This window comes from Balaenoptera borealis (genome assembly GCF_965194805.1).
Source record: "Balaenoptera borealis genome assembly, chromosome: 20".
Taxonomy (NCBI): Eukaryota; Metazoa; Chordata; class Mammalia; order Artiodactyla; family Balaenopteridae; genus Balaenoptera; species Balaenoptera borealis.
Window position 1 is genome coordinate 7,756,780 of NC_138879.1, and position 25,059 is coordinate 7,781,838.

At 53.1% G+C, this 25,059-nt stretch overlaps 2 protein-coding genes and 1 long non-coding RNA gene across 4 annotated transcripts; 1 reads left to right on the top strand and 2 right to left on the bottom strand.

Annotated features, from left to right (window-relative positions):
* Positions 1–4,530: 4,530 nt before the first annotated feature.
* Positions 4,531–9,370, bottom strand: TRIM47 (tripartite motif containing 47). Of its 2 annotated transcripts, none has more exons than XM_082371167.1 (6): positions 8,614–9,370; positions 7,481–7,576; positions 6,669–6,899; positions 6,295–6,493; positions 5,782–5,853; positions 4,531–5,499 (listed from the first exon to the last, which is right to left on the bottom strand). In XM_082371167.1, the coding sequence occupies exons 1-6, from the start codon at positions 9,286–9,288 to the stop codon at positions 4,859–4,861; spliced, it is 1,914 nt and encodes a 637-aa protein (XP_082227293.1). In that variant the 5' UTR covers positions 9,289–9,370; the 3' UTR covers positions 4,531–4,858. The 2 variants fall into 2 exon arrangements, with proteins under 2 accessions (XP_082227293.1, XP_082227292.1); XM_082371166.1 differs by having other exon boundaries at positions 5,782–5,856; positions 8,614–9,303.
* LOC309618055 lies at positions 7,583–19,001 on the top strand. The gene is made up of 4 exons (XR_014238292.1): positions 7,583–8,512; positions 9,691–9,751; positions 10,271–10,366; positions 18,581–19,001. It is a non-coding gene; the product is annotated as an uncharacterized lncRNA (long non-coding RNA).
* On the bottom strand, positions 18,552–25,037 carry TRIM65 (tripartite motif containing 65). Its single transcript, XM_082371182.1, is given in 7 exon segments — positions 18,552–19,824; positions 19,826–20,388; positions 20,942–21,007; positions 21,145–21,319; positions 21,405–21,638; positions 21,885–21,980; positions 23,237–25,037. Coding segments are annotated over 7 exon segments (1,854 nt in total). The 5' UTR covers positions 23,855–25,037; the 3' UTR covers positions 18,552–19,722.
* Positions 25,038–25,059: the final 22 nt, after the last annotated feature.

Here is a 25,059-nt window from a genome sequence, read left to right on the forward strand (position 1 = left end):
AGGGGTGGAGTTGCTGCCCTTTTCTTGTACAGTACTTACTACAGCCACAATTATCACACGGCCGGTTGTGTGGCACAGGCATCTCTGTTTGGGTCACTCACCACTGTATCCGCAGCCCGGAGAACAGTACACCACACTGAATAAATATTGTTGAATGAGTGAGTGAAAGTGTCCAATCTTAGCGGGTGGGGCAAAATGTAAGCCTCCTGACAAATTTAGGTCTGGGTTAATCTTAGCATCCAAAGAACAAATCCATGGATCCCCCAAGGATTGACGAAACTTCCAAGAATATCAATTTTACTCATCGTTCAAGAGAAGAATACCAATAACACGTATTGAAAGCTCACTCTGTGCCAGACTTGCGACAAGCACTTTGCCTAAATTACCTCATTTAATCCTCAAAATAACACAGACTTCCCTGGTGGCGCAATGGTTAAGAATCCGCCTGCCAATGCAGGGGACACAGTTTCGAGCCCTGGTCTGGGAAGATCCCACATGCCACAGAGCAACTAAGCCCGTGTGCCACAACTACTGAGCCTGCACTCTAGAGCTTGCGAGCCACAACTACTGAGCCCGCGTGCCACAACTACTGAAGCCCGTGTGCCTAGAGCCCGTGCTCCACAACAAGAGAAGCCACCGCAATGAGAAGCCCGCGCACCGGGACGAAGAGTAGCCCCCGCTCGCCGCAACTAGAGAAAGCCCGTGCACAGCAACAAAGACCCAATGCAGCCAAAAATAAATAAATAAAATTTAAAAAACAGAAAATAAAAAAAACTATATTCCATAATTTTATTTAAAAAAAATAAAAAATAAAGCTAGGCAGTTTACTCTGTATCTCCCTCACGTGTTTCTTGCCTCCCCCAACCCACTCCCCTCTGGCAGCCACCTGTTCATTCTCTGTCTCTGTGTTTGCAGTTCTATTATTATCCCTATTTTACAAGTGAGGAAACCGAGGCACGGAGGGGGCTAAGCACCCTGCCTAAAGGCATGCATCTGGGAAATGGCTAAAGTGGAATTTTTAGCCAAGACTTTCTGATTCCAGAACTCACACACAAAAACCATTCTCCACTGCTGGGGCAGAGAAGTGTTGTTCTTTATATTAAAGCAAAATCAGAGATATTATCGAGTAAAATTCAAAAATTGAATGTCATTTAAAGACCAAGTACACAAGGCATCAAAGAATGTGTCCTACCTGCCTCAGTGTTCGGGGTGTGAACTCCCTCCCTGGCCCCTTCTCTGAGGATGCTGGGAAGGAGGAGGTCGAGGCTTCTATCCAGGTGGAGACCATGAGGACCACCCACGGCCTCCTGCAGTTCTTAGGCATCTTCTGGAGGATGTGATAGTGCAGAAAGGGAGTGACCTCGTGTTCCAGATTTTGAACGTTGGCAACAAATGGGAATGTGTGTGTTGGGTGTGGGGCTGACTGGGTCACAGACCCTGCAGCTAAATGCTATTTTCTTCCCAGGGGAGAAAACCCAGCACCAGTAGAGCTGTCTGCAAACCTCTGCCCCTCCCAGTTCAGCCCCATCTTCCTGGCCAGGCCCTCCTTTTTAGCCACAGTCTCAGTCCAGCCTCACCCTGTTCCTGGGAGGAGGGGAGGTGAAGAAAGGCACTTTTGTGAGTTCCCTGAGTGGGTCGGAGGAGGAGGAGGAGAGGGAGGGAAAAGAATGCGTCTGTCCCTTTCCTCCTGGAGTTGGGGGTTGGGGGGGGATGGTGGGAGGGGTGAGGGGTACGAGACCCAGCCGTCCGTAGTTGCCAAGAGGGGAGTGATGCTTAAGTCCATTGATCAGTCTGTCGTTTGGAATTCCGGAGCTCATTTTCCCACAGAAACAAAGCTCAAGCAGCGGTTGGCTCCCCGCCTGGCCCAAAGGAGCCAGACTCAGCTAATAGCAGCACAGCCTCAGAAGACCCTTCACATTCTTCACACACTGCCATTGTCTGCGACTGGCGGGGCTCCGACGGGAGTGTCGGAGATCACAGATCCTCAGGCAGCTCTGGAAGGAAGGGCTCTGGTGGCCGTGGAAACTGGGCCAAGGGCAGCTCTTACACAGGCTTAGCTTTGGGAAGCAGCGCGCACGCGCGTGTGAGTTTAGACATTTTTAAGCACATACCTCAATTTCTTCATCTGGAAACGGTAGTGGTAAAAGAAGATTTGGACTAGATCTATGGTTTTCTAACCTTTCGTCTTTTTAACAGCTTCTCTTTTTGCAAGTCATCTTGGGTAAAATCTGCTCTTATTAAAGTGTTGTTAGGGACGGTGAGGGGCTCGACCCCTGGTTTCCCCTCCCACCCCTCCAGCCTGCCCTGCCTCATTATACCTCCTCAGAACTCCAGGTGTCCTCAGAGCATGTTTCAAAAGTCACTGGGCTGGATCCACACACACAAATACACAGACATACACCCAGGCAGACATGAAGACCTATACACTAATGCACACACAACATACAAGCACAGACACACACACAGAGACACATAACATAGATACACATAGACACACAAACACACACATAGGCAAAGAGATACACCCCAAAACACATAGACTCTCACATACACCCCATCTCTCCGGCTCTAGTGTTTTCCTAGAGTCACAGAGGAAGTGCAGGGTTGCAGCTAACACTCCACTCTGGGGATAACACTGAAACCCGGGGGCGAGCTCAGTCAGCCCCTTGCCAGCTGTGCAGCCCTGGGTGAGCCAGTCCCCTGCTTTGAGCTGTAAATCTGTTAACACTGGGAAGTGAGATTAAGATGCACAAGGTTCAGGACTTCCCTGGTGGCGCAGTGGTTAAGAATCTGCCTGCCAATGCAGGGGACACAGGTTCGAGCCCTGGTCCGGGAAGATCCCACATGCCTCAGAGCAACTAAGCCCGTGTGCCACAATTACTGAACCTGTGTTCTAGAGCCTGTGAGCCACAACTACTGAGCCCACGTGCCACAACTACTGAGCCCACGTGCCACAACTACTGAAGCCCACGTGCCTAGAGCCCGTGCTCCGCAACAAGAGAAGCCACCGCAATGAGAAGCCCGCACACTGCAAGGAAGAGTAGCCCCCGTTCGCCGCAACTAGAGAAAGCCCGCGTGAAGCAACGAAGACCCAACGCAGCCAAAAATAAAAATAAAAAAAAGATGCACAAGGTTCCATGAGTCTTTGGAAGCTGGCAGTCACTCTGCAAGTGGCAGGGACTTTGTTGTTGCAGAGTTGACTAGTCAGGCCCGAATTCCAACCAGGAAGCGCCAGTCCTGTGCAGGGGCCTCGTCCATCTGACTCATGTTCCGTGACATGCCAGGACCCTGCAGGATCAGGGACCCGAGGGTTCTCTGTAAGGGGAGTGTGTGGTAAGGGGAGTGTGTGGGGTGGGGTGTGCCAGGGTGGGCGGTGGGAGGGGCTCTGGGAAAGGTGGGAGGCTCCCATTGGTCCACGTTGTGACAGCGACAGGAGCAGCCTCCCCCATCCGCCCCAGGCCCGGGGAGGTGGGGCCCTTGGCTGTCAAGGAAACGGTGTTGAGAACACAGAGCCCCAGGAGCCAGCAGGCCCCGCCCGGAAAAACAACATCCTGGCTTCTGGGGCACCAGCAGGCTCTGTAGGAGGGGCTATTTTTAGCTGGTGAGGCAGCCCGGGCAGGACTTGTATGGCCTTGCTGTCTGGCTGCATAACTCACCCATTGTCCCACCGGACCTTGGGCTCTTTGCCTGCCTCTGCTCTCCAGGCATGGCCCTCCCTGGGGTGCACCTGAGTCACAGACGACCCCAGGAGGAGGGGGCTTGCCTGGGAACACACTCACCTCGTAGCCTCAGGGAGCAAGCCTTCCCGTTGAAAGCAGAACGCGGGCATCCCAAGCTAGGATGGGGGTTCTGGAGCGGCAGGGGCACTGGGCCTTCTTGGGAGAGAGATGGAGGTTCTGCTGGGGCCCAGGGCCCAGGGTCTCCCCCGCGTGGGGGCGAAGCACCGTTCCAGCCGCACAGCTGGTGTGGAGATGGGAGGCAGCTTCCAAAGGAGGACACAGGTCATTTTAGTGTAGATGTTCTCCGCTCCAGCCGCACCCGGGGGTCAGTCCAACCACATCTCTCATGGGCTGAGAAAGTATGTGTATGAAAGAAGCTCTAGGTCTCAAACTTTCTTGCCCATGCCCAGGAGTCATGCCCTGCTCTTGGGGGCTGTGATGTCTGTATTTAATCCTGGGCACAAACACCATTAGGCAGGTCCAGAACTAGGCTGTGGCATCAAGGATGAAAATAGCGGATGGGAACCAGGCTGTCCAAAGCAAACACTCGGGCAGCCAGAATGACTGTGGGGCTGAACCCCTCCGGGAGAAGCCACCTCTGCCTCTCCCTGTCCAGAACCAGGGAGCAGGTGTGCCCCAAAGGGTAGGCACCCCATTTCAGCCTCCTCTTCCTGGGCCCGGGTTCTCCCTCCCAATAGGAATCTGGGACTAGGGGCTTGTTCCCTTGTCCTGCCTTTCAAGACCTGCTCTTGAAAGATAAGAAGTATTGGGAATTCTTGGTGGGTGGAGAGAAGGGTAGAAAAGGGAGTCATTCATTCGACAAATGTTTATTGAGCACCTATTATGTGCCAGGCACTGTCCCAAAAACCTGGGAGAGGAAAGGTCGGGGTAACCCTGGAGCTGTCCAAGCTGCAGTGCCTTCTCCCAGAAACAAGGCCTGCAGGGGGACAGGGTCTCAGCCTCCTCCCTGAGAGGTGGAAGACCTTGTATATGGAAGGTGGAGGCCTCTAGAAATTAGAAGCCTGGGGAATGTGTGGGACTCCAAGGCTGGTGTCTTCCCTGGGGCAAAGCAGGGGTGCAGAGAAGCAAGCTTCCCAGGAGCTGGGACAGCAGCGGGAGGAGGCCCCGTGCCCCCTGCATCACCTCCTCTTCAGCACGGATATGCAGGACTTCTTGAGGGGCCCGATCTGCAGATGGGCATCCACGCTCTCCAGGAAGAAGGCGGGCTTGAGCCTGTGTGTGAAGAGCTCCGCAAAGTGGCTGTCCAGGCGGCTCTGGAAGGGGTCAACCGGGGAGGCTGGGGTGCCACACCGGCGGGCCCGGGAGGACTTCAGCCTCCGCAGAAGGCTCATCTTGCCATCCCGCACGGCGTAGAAGGCCAGGGCTCGGTCAGCATATTCCAGGCAGATCCCGACGGTGGGCGAGAAGGGCTGGGGCAGGAGCACCTCCAGCCCGTGGAACCAGACGGAGAAGCTGCGTCCGTTCCACTGCAGGCAGCAGGAGTGAGCATTGCGTCCAAGCCGGCCCCGGTCGTAGGGCTCTTGCGGGGAGAAGTCTTCAGCCATGACTCCCACGCTGACCCAGCCCTCAATGATCTCCACCTCCCAGTAGTAGGTGCCCCGGTCCAGGGCGCCCTCGCCCAGCACCTGCTCGCAGTGGGTGAAGCGGGTGGGAGACTCGGGGTAGTTGATGGGACACAGCACCCTCTTCACACCCTTGGTTCCAAACAGCTGCAGGAACTTGTCTGCCGTGTCGCTGTCCAGGTCCACAATGTAGGCAACTGCTCCCACGGAACAGACAGAGAGAGATGCAGGGCTCAGGTCCAAGGTCAGGTGGGACAGCCCCTCCCCTAGGGGCCCACCTCCCCAAACACAGCCTCTCCCCTCCTCTGCAACTGGCCCTCCGCAACCAGGCCACCCTGGGGAGCACGGCATGAGCTGACCTAGTTCACCAGCATGAATGAGGAGGGACAGGAATCCAAGCCCTCATGCGCCAGGGCCCAGCCCAGCAGCCTTGGGAGGGCCCAGTATGAGCAGCGGGGCGAGCCCAGGTGTCGACTTACACTTGAGGAAGTAATCCCTGGGAGCCTCACTCTCCAGGCTGTTGGTGCTTTCGGGGTCCTGGGACTCAGCATCTGCTGCAGAAGAGGAGACAGTGCAGAGGGGGTCTCCCCGGCTGTGCAAGGTGACCCCCCCCCCGAACCTGTGACTGAACTTCCCCTCCTCCCCCTTCCTCCCAGCACCCCAGGCCACCTGGGGACAGGCACACGCCCAAATATGGTACACTGTGTTCACACACATGCCTGGTCCTCGGGCTCTGCCCCCGCTCCACTTCCTCCCTGGGCCTCAGCCCTTCTGAAGCTAGAGGGTGGTCTAGGAGAGGCCTGCTCTGCCCCATGGGCTGTGGCCAAAGGGGCTGACTCGTGCTTACAGGGTGGTGGCTCCAGCCATTGGCAGGATTTTGGGTCCCACCCTGAGCCTGGCAGTTTCCATCCTCCACTCCTGAACGGGCACCAGGCCTGGGGGCCTGTGCGGGGAGTCTGGGGAAGGATGAGTCACTTGCGGGGGGCACCCACCTTCCGTGCCTGGCTTCTGCAGCCCGTCCTCGTCGCTGCCCAGCCCCTGCAGCTGCTCCCACTGGCTGGTGCAGGCTGAAGCCAGGCCGTCTCGTACCACCTGCACGGCCTGGGATGACTTGGTGAAGCTGAGCTCCCTTGGGGGCCCGGGCCCAGGGCCGCATCCCTCCTCCAGGGCCAGCCTGAGCGCCAGGAGCTCCTGTGCCAGACAAATGCCCATTAAGGCCCTGCTGGCCACAGCTCCTCCTGGCTGGAGTGAGACCGCTCCGCCAGGAGGCTGGCACAGCCCTGAAGCCCAGGCACCCGCTGCCTTCTCCCTCCGCCTCCCGCCTACCCCCTTCTGTGTCCTCTCTGGCCTGCAGAGCTGCCCTCACCTGCAGGAAGCTGACCGAGTCGGCTTCAGGGACCTGACTGAGGTTGCGGCGGGCCCGGCTGAGCCGGCTGCACTGTTCCTCCTGCCGCCGCAGGTCGCCCTGGGAGCGGCCCAGCAGGGTCGCCTCCCCCTCGTCGATGAAGGCCAGCACCTCTGTCTGAAACCCCTGCAGGACGGCCGCAGCCTCGGCAAACAGCCGGCTCACCCTTTCCCGCTCTGCCACGGCTGCACTCTGCACAGGAGGACAGAGGTGGCGGTGATGAGGGCAAGGAACGTCACTTCCCAGACCTCACTTTCCCACCCTGCCCTCTCGGGGGGACAGAAGCACCAGCCCCAGCTGCCCTGGATCTATGTCAGGTCAGGGGAGACACTTGTGCTCGCTGGAGCCAGACAATGCCTTGAGCGTGGGCTTCTTTTTTAAATTTTATTTATTTATTTATTTATTTTTGGGTGTTTTGGGTCTTTGTTTCTGTGCGAGGGCTCTCTCTAGTTGCGGCAAGCGGGGGCCACTCTTCATCGCGGTGTGCGGGCCTCTCACTATCGCGGCCTCTCTTGTTGCGGAGCACAGGCTCCAGACGCGCAGGCTCAGTAATTGTGGCTCACGGGCCCAGTTGCTCCGTGGCATGTGGGATCTTCCCAGACCAGGGCTGGAACCCGTGTGCCCTGCATTGGCAGGCAGATTCTCAACCACTGCACCACCAGGGAAGCCCGAGCGTGGGCTTCTTTAGAGTGGACGGTACCATGCTGAGAGCTCACACTGCCAGGAGCCTACCGCAGGAGTGAACAGGGGCGGGGATTAGGACAGGATCTGACCTTGATGAGGGCCACCGTGCGCCGGGACTGTGCGATGCCCGCTCCCAGCTCGTCCATGCGGTCCTCCACAGCGCTCAGGACTTTGGGCTGCTCGGCCTGTGAACGACACCCTTGAGCACGGGGTCTGGCAGAGGTCACAACCCTGCACTGGTGTCCCAGGCCTCACCAAGGGGGGAGGAGAGGGGTGACCTGGGAGGGAGTGGTATCTGGGTATAGGTCGGACTGGGAGTGGCCATGATATGCCAGAGGTGCCTCAAGCCCAGGCTGGTGCCATTCCCGAATGCCCAGGGAGAGGGCAGGCTGGCCAGCTGTGGGTTGTCTGCCTCTCCTCTTTGACTGGTGAGCAAGTAGAGGGCCATCTATGGTCCTCAGTGTTGCTCACATTCATTTGAGAACTTCCTTCAGTGGGGAAGGGGCAGAGAAAGAGAGTGAGGAGGGGGCCCTGCACAAGATGGCATTCAGCTGTCCCGGGGATCATTGTCCCCAAAGAGTCTGTGCCCCCAGCCCAGGCCTGAAAAATAGGGATTCCGGGCAAATCCCCTGGGTCTTATGAGTCACCACTCCAGGCCGGAGAGACGGAAAATCCCAAGGCAGAGGCGCCAAGACCGGGCTGGGGGCCAAAGGAAACTGCGGGCGGAGGTAACCGGCCGGACAGCGTGCACAAGCTCCCACCACGGGCCCCCGGAACAGCTGGACAGAGCGGTCTGTGTGCTCGGCCCACCCTCTGCAGCACTCCTTTCGCCTGCCACACCCATCCAAACCCTCAGCCCAGGCAAATCTGAGCGGCGATCTGCAGGAGCTCGGCCGGCGCAGCAGCTGCGCGGCGGAAATCAGCCGCCTGGGATCACGTGGGCCTAACCCGGCTCCCTGCTGCTTTAAACCCCAAGGCCCCTGCTCCAGCCTCAGGCTCCCAGCCCGCCCATCTTTTTCGAGTTCTCACTGGGTCCCTCCAACCCCCATTCTCGTCCCGAGCGGAATGTCCCACAGCGAGCGGAGACCGTCTGGGCTGGAAGGGACCGCAAAAATCCTCAGGTTAGAGGAGGGGATTAAGGATGGGGTGAGGGGGTCCCCGGCCCTCGGCCGCCACGCGAGGCCCGTCGCCCGCCCGCCCGCCCGCCGCGCCCGCGCCCCACCTCCTGGAGCGCGCGCTCCTCCTCCAGCGGCACGAGCTCGTGGCCCCGGTGCTCCTGGGCGGCACAGGCCTCACACAGGCACACTCGCTCCGCGCGGCAGTAGCGCTCGAGCGGCCGCAGGTGGCGCGGACACAGGCTCTCCTCCAGCCGGCGCAGCGGCGGCACCAGGCGGTGTCCGCGCAGCGCGGGGCTGCGCTCGTGCGGGCCTAGGTGCGCGGGGCAGAAGGAGGCGAAGCAGGAGAGGCAGGAGAGCGCGGCGGGTAGGGCGGCGCCCTCGGGGCACGCGTCGCAGCGCACCGGCTCTTCGCCCGCCGGCCACGGCTCCGGCGCGCAGGGAGCCGACGGCTCCGGGGCGCTGGGCGGCGCACTGGGCGCCACCGGCTCGGGGGCCCGGGCCGGGCCGGGGCCGGGGCCGGGCCCCGGGCCCGAGCCCTGGCGGAGCTGCAGCAGCTCGGACAGCGTGTGGTTCTTGCGGAGCTGCAGGCCGTCGGGGAAGGGCTCCTGGCACAGCGGGCAGCGGGCCGTGCCTCCCGGCCCGCCGGCGCCACCCGCGCCGCGGTGCGGCCAGAGCGCGCCCAGGCAGGCGAGGCAGAAGTTGTGGCCGCAGGGCAGCGTCACTGGCTCCCGGAGCGGCTCCAGGCAGATGGGGCAGCTGAAGGGGCCGCTGCCGTCCATGGCTCCGCGGTCGCGGGGCACCGCCTGTGCTGCTCCCGTCTGGGAGGGACCCGGACTGTTCGCGATGCGGCTCCGCCCCTGGGACCGAGGCCAAGGATCCGGCCCCCGCCCGCCCCCCCGGCTCGGACCGCCCCCCAGCGCCACAGGCCCGCCCGCCGGCCCTGACACCCAGCCCCAGCCCCCCGGACAGCGCGGGGTGGCCTCTGGGCCCCGTCTGACCCCTAAGGGCTCCTGGACAAAAGGGCTGTGAGAGAGAGAGGGCAGAGGGCAGAGAAGGCAATGCGGGGGACACGCTGAAAGCAGGGAAGGAGTTCACTCCTCCATGACCCCCCCATAAACTACCCCACCCCATGGCCAGCCAGGGGCTCCGGAGGGGCTGGGTGACCCCACTTTGTTCCGCAGGCACCTTTGCGCTCCAGACCCCTCCGCAGCACCTTTAAGCAAAGTTGCTGAGCTGCTGAAGGTAGGGAAAAATAACTGCTGATATGCGCATGTTTTTGCCCCTATTTAACCCGGGTGGGAAACTTGGGCTTCTCTAAACTTGAAATGGGAAGTTGATGTCATCCTCCAGGTCCATCGTCCTGGGAATTCAGTTCTGGTCCACCGACACTCCTGTGGTGTGCCTGGGGCTAGGGGTGTGGGTTCCCCAAGTGGAGGCGTTTGCTGAGACTCGTTCAACTATGCACTCAAAATGGTGCATTTTATTATATGTAAACTATACCTCGATAATGTTAAATTAAAAAAAATAGAATGGCAACAGAATAACAAAAGTAGCATTGGGTTGTAACCCAAAGTATAAAATAAACAAACATCCATGAGTTCATGCTGGTGTAAATAAATGACTGGATAAATAAATAAATGAGGGAGAATAGACAAATTTCCCATTCAGAGGAATTCCAAACAGTTTTGGTAAATACTCCAAGGTGGAGAATGGCTTCCCACTCCTTAAGTGTAGACGGTGCATAGTGACTTTCTTCCAAAGGGTGCAGAAGAGTAACTTTACAATGGAGAAACCTGATGAAAACCACCTCAGCCAGGTGATCAAGGTCAACATCAACAGTGATAAGTCATGTCGGCAGTAAGTACCCTTGGTATGATGTGGTCTTCCTACCCAAAAGCCCATAACCCCACTCTAATTATGATTAAAACTTTAGACAAATTCCAATAAGACACAGACTACACAGCACCTGACCAGAACCCCTTGAAACTGTCAAGGTCATCAAACAAAAGCAGGGAAAGTCTGAAAAATTGTCACATCCAAGAGAAGCCCAAGGAGACATGATAACTAAATGTAATGTGTATTCTGGACATGTTCCTGAGAGAGAAAAAGGATGTTAAGGGGAAACTAAGGCAATTCGAATAAATTATAGAATATAGTTAATAAGAATGTATCAATATTGGCTCTTTCAATGTGACAAATGTACCATAGTCACCAAGTGAACAGAAGGGGAAATTGGGAGGGAGGTATATGGGAATTCTGAATGATCTTTGCAACTTTTCTGTAACTTTGTAACTATTCTAAAATTAAAAGTTCATTTAAAAAAAAAACTAAAATAATTGGGGCAATGCTTCCTACCCCGAGGCCTGCAGACCTCCTGCTGATGAGAGGCCAAAGTGGAAGGAATAAAGTGGTGGAGAGGATTGATCCACCTAGAGGTGGGGATTAGCCTTTCTTGCTCTGCCGGGGGCCCTCTTGAAGCCTGGTGTAGTCTCAGAAGCCTTTCCAGAATAATGCTTTTATTTATTTATTTATTTATTTATTTATTTATTTTTTATTATTATTTTTTTAAAAACATCTTTATTGAAGTATAATTGCTTCACAATGGTGTGTTAGTTTCTGCTTTATAACAAAGTGAATCAGCTACACATATACACACGTTCCCATATCTCCTCCCTCCTGCATCTCCCTCCCTCCCACCCTCCCCATCCCACCCCGCCAGGCGGTCACAAAGCACTGAGCTGATCTCCCTGTGCTATGCGGCTGCTTCCCACTAGCTATCTATTTTACATTTGGTAGTGTATATATGTCCATGACACTCTCTCACCCTGTCACATCTCACCCCTCCCCCTCCCCATATCCTCAAGTCCATTCTTTAGTAGGTCTGTGTCTTTATTCCCATCTTGCCACTAAGTTCTTCATGACCTTTTTTTTTTTTTTCCTTAGATTCCATATATATGTGTTAGCATACTGTATTTGTTTTTCTCTTTCTGACTTACTTCACTCTGTATGACAGACTCTAACTCCATCCACCTCATTACAAATACCTCCATTTCATTTCTTTTTATGGCTGAGTAATATTCCATTGTATATATGTGCCACATCTTCTTTATCCATTCATCCGATGATGGACACTTAGGTTGCTTCCATGTCCTGGCTATTGTACATAGAGCTGCAATGAACATTTTGGTACGTGACTCTTTTTGAATTATGGTTTTCTCAGGGTATATGCCCAGTAGTGGGATTGCTGGGTCGTATGGTAGCAGAATAATGCTTTTAAATGCACAAAATAAAATGCAGAAGGTTCCATGGCAACCAATTACATTGAAATACAGGTTCAAAATATAAAGAAAACAAATTTGCGATAAAGTTATATATGTGTTTCTTTAACACAAGAACAAGTAACAAGATCTGATGGAGGCCTAAGAATTACTGTATTTTTGAAATAGTGATGAATGTAAACATATTTCAAGTTCTCTGTCACCTCTGTAATGTGCTATGAAAAATCTGTAACTTCTTTTTTTTTTGAATTTTTGAATTTTATTTTATTTATTTTTTATACAGAAGGTTCTTGTTAGTTATCTATTTTACACATATTAGTGTACACATGTCTATCCCAATCTTCCAATTCATCCCACCACCACCCCCCTCGCCACTTCCCCCCTTGGTGTCCATACGTCTGTCCTCTACATCTGTGTCTCAACTTCTGCCCTGCAAACCAGTTCATCTGTACCATTTTTCTAGGTTCCACATATATGCGCTAACATACGATATTTGTTTTTCTCTTTCTGACTTACTTCACTCTGTATAACAGTCTCTAGATCCATCCAGGTCTCAACAAATGACTCAATTTCGTTCCTTTTTATGGCTGAGTAATATTCCATTGTATATATGTACCACATCTTCTTTATCCATTAGTCTGTCGATGGGCATTTAGGTTGCTTCCATGACCTGGCTATTGTAAATAGTGCTGCAATGAACATTGGGGGGCATGTGTCTTTTTGAATTATGGTTTTCTCTGGGTATATGCCCAGTAGTGGGACTGCTGGATCATATGGTAATTCTATTTTTAGTTTTTTAAGGAACCTCCATACTGTTCTCCATAGTGGCTGTATCAATTTACATTCCCACCAACAGTGCAAGAGGGTTCCCTTTTCTCCACACCCTCTCCAACATTTGTTGTTTGTAGATTTTCTGATGATGCCCATTCTAACTGGTGTGAGGTGATACCTCATTGTAGTTTAGATTTGCATTTCTCTAATAATTAGTGATGTTGAGCAGCTTTTCATGTGCTTCTTGGCCATCTGTATGTCTTCTTTGGAGAAATGTCTATTTAGGTCTTCTGCCCATGTTTGGATTGGGTTGTTTGTTTCTTTAATATTGAGCTGCATGAGCTGTTTATATATTTTGGAGATTAATCCTTTGTCCGTTGATTCGTTTGCAACTATTTTCTCCCATTCTGAGGGTTGTCTTTTCGTCTTGTTTATGGTTTCCTTTACTGTGCAAAAGCTTTTAAGTTTCATTAGGTCCCATTTGTTTATTTTTGTTTTTATTTCCATTACTCTAGGAGGTGGATCAAAAAAGATCTTGCTGTGATTTATGTCATAGAGTGTTCTTCCTATGTTTTCCTCTAAGAGTTTTATAGTGTCCGGTCTTACATTTAGGTCTCGAATCCATTTTGAGTTTATTTTTATGTATGGTGTTAGGGAGTGTTCTAATTTCATTCTTTTACATGTAGCTGTCCAGTTTTCCCAGCACCACTTATTGAAGAGACTGTCTTTTCTCCATTGTATATCCTTGCCTCCTTTGTCACAGATTAGTTGACCATAGGTGTGTGGGTTTATATCTGGGCTTTCTATCCTGTTCCATTGATCTATATTTCTGTTTTTGTGCCAGTACCATATTGTCTTGATTACTGTAGCTTTGTAGTATAGTCTGAAGTCAGGGAGTCTGATTCCTCCACCTCCGTTTTTTTTCCCTCAAGACTGCTTTGGCTATTCGGGGTCTTTTGTGTCTCCATACAAATTCTAAGATTTTTTGTTCTAGTTCCGTAAAAAATGCCATTGGTAATTTGATAGGGATTGCATTGAATCTGTAGATTGCTTTGGGTAGTATAGTCATTTTCACAATATTGATTCTTCCAATCCAAGAGCATGGTATATCTCTCCTTCTGTTGGTATCATCTTTAATTTCTTTCATCGGTGTCTTATAGTTTTCTGCATACAGGTCTTTTGTCTCCCTAGGTAGGTTTATTCCTAGGTATTTTATTCTTTTTGTTGCAATGGTAAATGGGAGTGTTTCCTTAATTTCTCTTTCAGATTTTTCATCATTAGTGTATAGGAATGCAAGAGATTTCTGTGCATTAATTTTATATCCTGCAACTTTACCAAATTCATTGATTAGCTCTAGTAGTTTTCTGGTGGCATTTTTAGGATTCTCTATGTATAGTATCATGTCATCAGCAAACAGTGACTGTTTTACTTCTTCTTTTCCAATTTGTATTCCTTTTATTTCTTTTTCTTCTCTGATTGCTGTGGCTAGGACTTCCAAAACTATGTTGAATAATAGTGGCGAGAGTGGACATCCTTGTCTTGTTCCTGATCTTAGAGGAAATGCTTTCAGTTTTTCACCATTGAGAATGATGTTTGCTGTGGGTTCGTCGTATATGGCCTTTATTATGTTGAGGTAGGTTCCCTCTATGCCCACTTTCTGGAGAGTTTTTATCATAAACGGGTGTTGAATTTTGTCAAAAGCTTTTTCTGCATTTATTGAGATGGTCATGGTTTTTCTTCTTCAATTTGTTAATATGGTGTATCACATTGATTGATTTGCGTATATTGAAGAATCCTTGCATCCCTGGGATAAATCCCACTTGATCATGGTGTATGATCCTTTTAATGTGTTGCTGGATTCTGTTTGCTAGTATTTTGTTGAGGATTTTTGCATCTATATTCATCAATGATATTGGTCTGTAATTTTCTTTTTTTGTAGTATCTTTGTCTGGTTTTGGTATCAGGGTGATGGTGGCCTCATAGAATGAGTTTGGGAGTGTTCCTTCCTCTGCAATTTTTTGGAAGAGTTTGAGAAGGATGGGTGTTAGCTCTTCTCTAAATGTTTGATAGATTTCACCTTTGAAGCCATCTGGTCCTGGACTTTTGTTTGTTGGAAGATTTTTAATCACAGTTTCAATTTCATTACTTGTGATTGGTCTGTTCATATTTTCTATTTCTTCCTGGTTCAGTCTTGGAAGGTTATACCTTTCTAAGAATTTGTCCATTTCTTCCAGGTTGTCCATTTTATTGGCATAGAGTTGCTTGTAGTAGTCTCTTAGGATGCTTTGTATTTCTGCAGTGTCTGTTGTAACTTCTCCTTTTTCATTTCTAATTCTGTTGATTTGAGTCTTTTCCCTTTTTTTCTTGATGAGTCTAGCTAATGGTTTATCAATTTTGTTTATCTTCTCAAGGAACCAGCTTTTAGGTTTATTGATCTTTGCTATTGTTTTCTTTGTTTCTATTTCATTTATTTCTGCTCTGATCTTTATGATTTCTTTCCTTCTGCTAACTTTGGGTTTTGTTTGTTCTTCTTTCTCTAGTTCCTTTAGGTGTAAGTTTAGATTGTTTATTTGAGATTTTTCTTGTTTCTTGAGGTAGGCTTGTATTGCTATATAGTTCCCTCTTAGAACTGCTTTTGCTGGATCCCATAGGTTTTGGATCATCGTGTTTTCATTGTAATTTGTCTCTAGGTATTTTTTGAAAAAAATCTGTAATTTCTATTGGTGACAAGTCACAGCTGTTGCTAACATCACTGCAGTGTGTTTTCTCCATTTGTAATAGAAATGCTAAATTTCCGTTAGAGGACAGTGAAAATAAAGACAATTTCCCCCCTAAGACCCTGGGTTAAAAATGTCTAATTTAGGGAAAATTCCCTGGCAGTCCAGTGGTTAGGACTTGGCAGTTTCATTGCCATGGCCTGGGTTCAATCCCTGGTTGGGGAGCTAAGATCCTGCAGCACAGCACCCCACCCCCCCCCAAAAAAAGTCTTATTTAGAAAGATGCTATGCAGAGCCTCCTGGAAAGAGAGAAGAAAACTAAGATCTATTATGTATTAAGAGAGGTGGGATCCACTCCTGGGGGATTTGTGGGAAGTGGGGGGAGGGCAGGAAACCATGGAGGCCTGCATGGTGGAAGTAGCATTTGAGTTGGGCTTTCACAGACTGCTAGGGCTCAGGCATGCAGAAACTAGGGTGGGAAAAGATCTTCTGGGCAGAGCAGCAGAGGGAACCAGGCTGGGTGTGCCTAGTTTGGCAGGAAGGCGGGTAATGAGTTCCATAAGTTGGTTTCCACAAGGAGCACTTGATCTTGACTGTCCCTTGTTTGCCAAGACCCAGCAATGGTTCAGAGGCTCAGGCATCAGCGCCACCCTGCTCGGCAGCTTGGCAGCCAGGATGCCTGGGCTTGCTGAGACCACAGACCCGCCTGGTTCTGGAGGGGAAAGAAGGGTGCCACTCAGGTTTGGGGGTGCTCAGGGATGAGTCCCAGCCAGCCCTCTGCTCCCCACCCCACAGCCTGTTCAGGAAGACGTGCTCCCTCAGGAAAGCTTGGAGATGTGATTTGCCAGGGTGGCGGCATTTTGATACTTCATTTCCATTACAGTAGCTTTAAGTTGCCCAATATATTCATTATTCTTGAAATGAATTGGCTCTTAAGGGGAAAGGGTAACTGACACTCTGCTGACGCCTGCATCTCACTCTGCCCTTGCCAGGACTGTCATGAAGGAGGGGAAATAGAATTCCAATAGGTTACATATCTTGCCAGAGGTCACATAACTAGTCCTGTGGAGGAGGTGGAATTTAAACCCAGAAGGTGCAACCTGAAAGTAATCCTAAACCTCATATCATAAATGATCTTGTCTGGCTGCAGTACTGCTTACCAAAAAACAAAACAAAACAAAAAAAGTCAAACAGAAACAAAAACAAACAAGCAAAAGCAGTTGAGCAAATGATAGTACTTAGCAAGCCACGCCTAGCTTTGCTTGCATCTCTGAAAAAAAAATGGAAATGGGATCCAAGCCATGTCCCACAGTAGCACTTCTTCTTTATGCTACTGACGTGCTTTAAAACACTTGTGTTTATTTCAAAGTACTATATTTAGAGTATCTAAAAACTAAACAATTTAATGAGGCTTATAACAAAAGCTGGCAGTCCCATGTCCCACCTCCTCCAGATTCTTGCTCCCATGGACAACCAGGTTCAACTCTTAACCATCTCTTCCAGCACTTACCTCCTCGTCTCTAAAGCACGTGCTTATAAGCCTTGAATATGTGAATGTCTGTGCTCGTATTTCTGGAAATTTTGATTCTTTATCACTTCTCCTTTGTGTTGAGCTCCCCGTTGCTTGGATCCCAGGTCTCCCGTTCCCTTCATTGATTTATTTTTGAAAAGTGGATGCTCTGGGGGCTTCCTGGGAACAGATGCGAAAGTGTCTGCAAATGTCTTGGTTCAGGCTTTGCCCATGATTGACAGTTTGGCTGGGTATGGAATTCTAATATTTATTTATTTATTTATGGCTGCGTCGGGTCTTTCTTGTGGCATGTGGGATCTTTTGTTGTGGTGCGCGGGCTTAATTGCCCCGTAGCATGTGGGATCTTAGTTCCCCGACGAGGGATTGAACCCATGTCCCCTGCATTGGAAGGCGGATTCTCAACCACTGGACCACCAGGGAAGTCCCGTGTATGGAATTCTAAATGGAAATCTTTCCCCCTCAGAGTCTCAAAGGCCTGGTTCCATTGTCTTCTAGCTTCCAGCCCCGTGTTACTTGAAGCCACATTTCCTATTGTCACCACGCTGCTCCCTTCCATCCCTTCCTGACTGGGCAAGAGCAGCCTCTTACTCTCTTTACCCTTCCCCTCTCTGGCCTCCAATACAACTCCCTCCAACTCCACTGGCCCAGAGGCCCCTGTCTTTTAAAATCTCTCCCGCCCTCCCCTGTTCTTTTTCCGTCCCTGCGCCCACCTTGCTGATTCTGCCTCACAGACGCCCAGAAACTGTGAGGAGTGGGGCAGAGGTGCTGGAAACACCCCTAGGCTCATCAAATGTGTCCTCTTTATAAAAGTTACACCCCAAAGCCCATGCTTCTTTCTCCCTCTACACCAAGGCATTTTTCCTGGAGAGGAGGCGGAGAGTCCTGTTAGAATCAGGAGGACCCAGCGAATTTAATCTGAAGTAGCTGTCCAGGAGATCTGTCAATGCTTGCCTCCAGACCTACTTGGGAAGCACTTCTCCATAGCACTCTATAAAAATAGGGACTTCCCTGGTGGTCCAGTGGTTAAGACTCAGTGCTTGCACTGTGGGGGCCCAGGTTTGATCCCTGGTCGGGGAACTAAGATCCCACAAGCATCACGGCAAAAAAAAAAAAAAAAAAGAAAGAAAAATGGCAGTAGTGTCACATGTAAACAAAGGTTAATGATCACAATATAGAACCTTCCCACAGGACAACATGGAAAGGACTAACAACCCAATAAAAAAGTAAAGCCACAGAATAAATGACCCAAGACACTTCCCACCACGGAAGCAGAAAAGGGGCTGTTCTTCCTTTCTCTGCCCCTTTCAGAATGTGGGCTCGGCTAGCTGGACACTTGTGTCGGGTGTCGGGGCTCTGGGATCATGAGGGACAGTTAGAATCTGTATGCCGGGACAGCCAGCGATGATGGCTACCTGGCCAGCCCAATCCTGCATCCCGCCCTGCCAGGCCTTTCAGCTCCTGCTGTTAACCCAGCTGTCACACTGTCGGGCTGGCTGCCCAGTGTCACAACCTCCTTCCCGTGTTTGGGGACCTCCCCACCTTAGGAATCTTACTGGAAGCTCCTTGCCCAGGCTGCACCACTCAGAGGCCTGGCCCTGCCCTTGAACAGAGAGCCACACGGCTGAGGAGTGAGGCCGCAAGATGGAGTTTGCAACCGTGGCAGCAGCCGGGGCCAGGTTACCATGTGGGGAGGGAGGTACACTTTATATAAATATAAAAATATTTTGTAATTCTTGGAGTATGTGTTATCCTTTAATAAAACTTTTATTGTCAGATACTTACACATGAGTATATAAAACGTGTGTGTGCAGTGGGAAAAGTTATACAGCAAACACGCTTGGAACCACCACCCAGATCAAGAAGTGGAACATTTCAAGTACAAAACTACTGCTCCCCTATGGCCCAGCACCCTCACTTCCAGAAACACAAGCAAAAACATGTACAAGGATCTTCGCGGAAACATGTTCTGAAGAGCAAAAACCAAAATAAAAGGAGTCGGCAGTGTGCTGGCACCTACACGAATGACTGTGCTTAATCCCCACACCTCGGCTGGGGATGAGGTGGGGAAGACGGCGGCTGAGGCTCTGCCACAACAGCTGGCCTGGTGGGATGGGGGGCAGGGGCCCTAGCTGGCCTGACTCAAGGTTCCTTTATTTTGGTCCTTTGTACAAAAATAAAAAATCTTCAAGTGTTCATTGTTTCTCTGTTGAGCAATTCCTCTTTAGGAAATGTAGCCTATGTACATAATAATAAATATGGCCAAAGCTTCCTGTTCAAAAATAGTCATCACGGCCATATTTTTACAGCCCTCAAATAAAACATTTTGAATGTCCAATAATGGGTAAACAAATTCTGATTAGAATTTGTCTTCGTCATTAGAATGACTGTCTATACTGTAGTCATTCAGAGAAAAGTTTTTAACAATGTGAAAAATGCTTGTTAAATAAAACACGCAGAAAACACAATTGTTTATAGAATACGATCACAAGGATGTACAAAGTAGAAGAGAAAAAGACCAAAATATACCAAATGTTAAGGAAAATAACAAAAGAAAAGAGAGAAAGATGAGGAGGGAAAAGGTAAATGTCAATTTTCCCAAGATTTCCTCTAGGAATCGTTTGTTCCTCGGTCTACACTGGGGCTGTTGCATGTATGATTTTGTCTGTCCCACTCTGTGGTGTGTCCCGTACCACACTCGCTCTCCTAAAGGACCAGGAGCCCTGGGCACTGCACTAGCCTCTGAGGTCCAGGCAGTGCCTAGAACTGGGCTCCCATTTTACTTCCTTTAGCCCCTGTCCCCTTCAGAGAGGCTGGAAAGGTAAACTCCAGTTTGGAGGCTCCACCCACCTCTCTCTCCAAGTGCCTGGTCCTGACTCGGTCTTCCGGCCAACGACCGGTCCCGTTAGAGCTGTGGCCTCAGGCCCCCAGGCCCGGGGCTGGGGCAGTTCTTGGGCCCACAGGCCTGGTGGCACCTGGTCCTGACCCCGAGCTCCATCCCGTGCCTTCCTCAGCTGAGCCCTGAGGCCTCTTCCTGGAGCCCTGGAGGGAGCTTGGCCTCGGGCCGATGGCACAGGGTCAGGGTCCTACCCTCGAGGAGCCAGAATACGGGGTAGAGGGGCCGGGTGAAGATGGCATGGAAGGTATACAAGGATTGGGTCTCGGGCTCCAGGCTGTAGAAGGTGAGGCAGCCAGAGGTCAGGTCCAAATCCACGCCCAGGAGCCGCCCTGATACCCCTGGGAGGCGCCGGGCCTCCCCGTTGTGCCAGGCCTGGGCGCTGTCCTCCTGAATGCAGAGCCCCCAGGAGCTGGGCCCGCGGCCGATGTTGTCCGTGTGGGGCCCCAGCTTGCGCCTCGTCAGTTCCGAGTAGGCGACGCCCAGCGTCACCGAGTGGCTGGACGCACGCACCTCCCAGTAGTGCCGCCCGGCCTGGAAGCTCTGGGCACACTGCACCTGCCAGAGCTCGAAGCTGCCCGGCCCATCTGGGCCCTGGGGCTTGCGACAGTGCTTTACCCGCCGGTCCTGCTGAGACAGGCAGAAGTGACGGTTGGCGCTGACGGGGTCGAAGGTCAGGTTGCGATAATCTGTTGGGCGGAGATGGACGGAAGGTGAGCGGGCAAGGGTGCCTGTGCCTGGCCACCATCCTGTCCCCAGAGGGGAGAGACAGCAACTGAAGCTCCACGGGCAGATCGCTAGACATCTGCCGGGGCGACTGCGAGCTGAGCTAACGTGGACATCGTCTCAGCATCCGACCCTCCGTGCAACCCCTGAGGTGGAACCTTCCATCAGCCTCGTTTCACAGATGAGAAAACGGAGGTTCAGAAAGGTCACCTAACTTCGTAGTAAGTGGAAGTACTGTGATCGATCCCAGATTTGTGTGCCCAGAATCTCCTTAAACACTATGCTGGCTGCACATGTGAGAGGTGTACATCCTGCAACAGGTGTGCAGGGGGGCGAGGCTAGCCCCAGGCAGGGGAGTGAAACAGACTTCCTGTACAGAACAGTCACAGCACGTGCCCCGCACACACACGTGCGCACAGTGCACACGTGTACACACACAGACCCACGTGTACGCACAATGCACGCACACGCACACGCTCACACAGGTGCACACACACATTCGATGGGCCTTCTTACTCTGCCAGAGTTTCCTCCTCCGTGGACAAATGAGGCTCGGGACTGGTGCCAGGGGACCTGGGGCCTCTAGGGGGCAAAGCAGTGTTTTAGGGGAGTGATCTGGAGGGGAGCTCATGGGGGGCTGGGCCTTGACTCCATTACCACCCCAGTGGGAAGAACAGCTGGGCCCAGAGGGGTAGAGAGAGATCTGGGGTCAGCCTTACCCATGGAGCCCAAGTCAGCAGCCTCGGCTGGTGCTCCGGGGTGGCCCCCCTCTTCCAGGAGGAGGGCACACAGCTGGCTCAGTGACTCCTTCAGGCCACCAAGCTGCTGATCTTCGTCCCAATGCGGGAGAGTCAGTGGCCCTAGAGGGCCTGGGGGCGCCAGGAGCTGTGATTCCTGAGCCCCAGGGACAGCTGCGGTAAGCCGGGGCACGAGGGGCAGGCACACTGGTCCCCCACCCTGCCGCCCCAAGGCCCGGTACCTGGAGGAAGGTCCGGTCATCCAGTTGCTCCAGAAGGTTGCGAATCCTGTGGTCACAGCAAGACAAAGCCTCCAGGTGGCCCTGCAGTCGCTGTTTCTCGTCCCGGGCCTGTTCCAGCGCCTGTGTCTTGGCCACCTCGATGTCCCTCAGAGCCAAGTCCCGCTGCATCTCCAGGGCCTGCAGCAGGCGGTCGAACTTGCCAGAGATCACGGAGGTCAGCGTGCAGGCTGAGCTCTGGGTGGGCACAGGAGTCGTCGAGGGTAGCCAGGGCCCTGGGCTGCCCGCTGGCCTGAGGGGTGGGGATGTGGGGAGCCACGGTCCCTGGAATCTCTCCCCCCATTCAGCCCTTCCTTTCCTGCTGCCAGGAGGCATTTTCAAGGCAGCTTACACCTACTGCCCAGTGTCCCAGGGACCAGCCGGTGGCTACTTGAAGGACACAGCATGAGGACATGGGGGGCGTGGAACAGACAGGCCGTATACCTGGATCTGGCTGCTTCGCTGCTGCAGCTCCTGTAGCTGGCTCTCAGCCTGGGTGGCCTGCTGCTGGGCGACCTCCAGTGTGGCTCTCAGCTGGGCCTGTGGTGCCCACCGGGGGACAAGTGACAAGGGGGGGCCAGGACCGGCTGTGAAGTCCCCCCCCAGCCAGTCGAAACACCTGCACATGCTGGGCAACCCCTCCTCATGCCACCCCAGGTGAGGCCAGCACGCAGAGCACCAGCCTGGGTGTAAGCCCCGGGAGAACTGGGTCAGAGTCCCAGGGAGGCCTGGACAAAGCCCCTTCCCCACCGGGAGCAGCGTGGTGCACGGGTGGCGCAGAGGCCTTGGGCTGAAGACGAGCAACCTGGGGCGGAGCAGCCCCCACTACGCCAAGTCAATAAATGGGAGCTTAGGCAGCCTTGTGCGGAAGGGGCGACGACCCAAAGCACCAAAGCTTTTTGACAGGTGGGCAGTGCAGCGCAGGTATAAGGTGGGTTCTTCCAAATGCCTGGCCAGTCCTCAGGCCCAGCTTTGGACATGAGGGGGAAGGGGGCACCCCTATTTTGTTGTGACCTGTCTGGTCTCCTCGAGGATCAAAATGCTGTACTCTCGTAGTTCAGGACTGCGCACCTGCTAGGATTTGGTTCCCTGTATCAGGTCAAGAGCCTATCTTGATTCTTCTCGTCCCAGCAACACTTTGACAGAAGGACTGATATTATCCCCGATTCACAGACGAGGAAACGGGTCACAGAAGCTGCCAACTTGGCCAAAGTAATCAGGTCTTCCTAAGTGCAACGCTTGTGCCTCTGTTCAGGTCTCACCGCCTCCAGCACAGTAAAACATGCTGAAGGTAGGAGGGGGCAGGGCAGATTTTTCTGGTTCACCCTGACTCTCCCCCAAGGGCACACACCCAGCCCCTCACACCCCAGCGTCACTTCCCCTCTCTCTAGCCAAATTCTAGCTCCTGCAGTGCATCTGGCCGGCTGTACCACCAGTTCCTCCCTCTCTCCTTGTTGCTGCCCTCCGCTGGCCTCCACTGCAAACTTCGATGCTTAGTGCAAGGTCTTAGGCCCCACGAGCAGTAACATCCTGTCCTTACTCTGTGCCTTCAGCAGCCACAGGGATTATCCTCCAACATTCTGGCTCTGGGCTCCTTGACCTCCTCATTCCATCTCAGCCACTCACCCCTGTAACTTCACCCTGGACCCGTCACCAGCTCTAACATCTCTTTCAAGCATCTGTTTTCTGACCACCACCTCCTTTCAACCCAGAATAAAAACAGGGCCAAGCGAAGCTGCTGAAGCTGCCAGCCCCGCCCGGGTGCAGAGTGCAGGGCGGGGTCCCCCGAGGGTCACCTCGCGCTCCCGGCGCTCCGCGTCCAGCAGCGTCCGCTCGTGGAGGCGACACTCGCGCACGGTACACACGCTGCACACGCAGAGGCCCTCGGTGCGGCAGAAAAGTTCGAGCGGCCTCCCGTGCCGGGGGCAGCACGCGCCGGGGCCGGGGCCGGGGCCGGGGTCGGGGCCGGGGCCGGGCGCCGGCCGGGCGCGCAGCTCCTCCAGCACGCCGCTCAGAGCCACGTTGCGGCGCAGCTCGGCGCTGTCGGGGAAGGGCGCCCGGCACTCGGGGCACACCTTCTCCCAGCGGCCCCAGCAGTCCCGGATACAGGCCCAGCAGAAGTTGTGGCCGCAGAGCAGCGTCACCGGGTCCTGGTAGAGCCCCAGGCAGATGGCACAGGTCAGCCAGTCCTCCATACTCTGCGAAGCCATGGCGGCGGCGGGCGGCCCTAGGCGCGCGGGCGGAAGGCCGGGGCCTCTTAAAGGGACCGCCGGCGCCCGGGTGCGGGTGCGGCGGGCGGAGCCATGACCCGCCTGGGAAGACGAACTTGACAGCCCTTCTTCCGCCCCGACCAACCGCCACTCCCAGCGCGCCCGCTCCACCCTGCGCCGACGGCTGCGGGCTTGGCTTCCCATTCCGGTGCTCGGCCCCTGTCAACTCCGAGCCACCCCTGCCTGCCTTTTACCACCCCAGGCTGGGAGCTGGGGTCCAGCAACTCTCTGGGACCTCCATCCTGCTTCCCTAGATCCTCAGTCCAGCAGCTCCCGTGCAGGGAATCTGGGAAACCCGTCGGGCCTCCAGGCCTCCTCCTGGCTGAGGGCCACCACAGGAACCTCTTCGGAGCCCCTCATCTGAAAATCTCATGCAAATACTAACAACAACAAGGGTTGTTGTTATCTACCTCCCAGGGGTTTTGGCGATTAAATGGAACAGGACCGCACATGGTAGTGCCTGGCAATGAGCACGGGGCACACAGCTAGTGCTCATTAAATGCTCTTTCCTGACCCAAGGGGCCCTGCTGCACTTTTTCCTTGAGCTGAGTTTCAGGCACTTGCCGGATTAGGATGTCTCCCTTCTCTAGGTTATGCCTAATTTTGGTTCTTTTAAGGTAAACAGTGAGGTGGAAATTTCTGGTTACCAAGAGACAGAGACCAAAAAACAGTGGTTCCTTCCTATCCCCTTTAATGGAAACTCAAAGCAAGCTTCAACTGCACTTGGAATCCCCTCTTGGTGTCAGCCCTCTACTGGGGAGAGTTCCTTGTTTGCAGGTCCCAACTGTTCTGGAACCTCACTTTTGAGAGGTGGTCCCCCGGCAGCTGAGCACGGAAGGATCCTGACCGCTAACCCACCTGCCCTGGGGTAGTGTGTGCTGGGCCAGCGTGAGTTGGAGGAGGGTTAAACTCTTTCTTCCCAAAGGAGCTGGCCTAATTTTGAGGCGGGGCGTCCTCTCCCTTCGATGCAGCAAGCATATTATGTCTTCTGCGTGGTAATATGTGAAGTTTCTCTTGCTGGAAAAGGTGCATTGATCTCTTGACTGGCTACTAGGCAGTCTTTGCCTTTAGATAGGAGAAACACCCTAACCATCCAAGCAAGCACTCAGGAGCTTTCTGGGTCCTGAGCAGGGGGCGTGCCCAGAGATCTTTGAGACCTGCCTTTGCCCCCACCTGACAAGGCTTCTTATTCAAAGCATTTGGAGGCCAGGAGCCTGTGAACAGCCGGCAAGGGGCCAATGCCCAGGGCTGGCAAATTTCTTTCAAGAGGCCTGTGGGAGCAGCCAGGGCCCACTGCCTGCTTTTCTTCTGCACCCGTCTTCAGCCAGTGGATCGCAGGGCCTCTGACA

Excerpts from the sequence above, each read along its gene's own strand:
- TRIM47 (XM_082371166.1), bottom strand. The coding sequence starts at position 9,288 with ATGGACGGCAGCGGCCCCTTCAGCTGCCCCATCTGCCTGGAGCCGCTC. Across the intron at positions 7,577-8,613 it reads AGGAGCGCGCGCTCCAGGAG|GCCGAGCAGCCCAAAGTCCT; the intron begins GTGGGGCGCGGG and ends TGTCGTTCACAG. Across the intron at positions 5,857-6,294 it reads GCAGAAGCCAGGCACGGAAG|CAGATGCTGAGTCCCAGGAC; the intron begins GTGGGTGCCCCC and ends CCTCTTCTGCAG.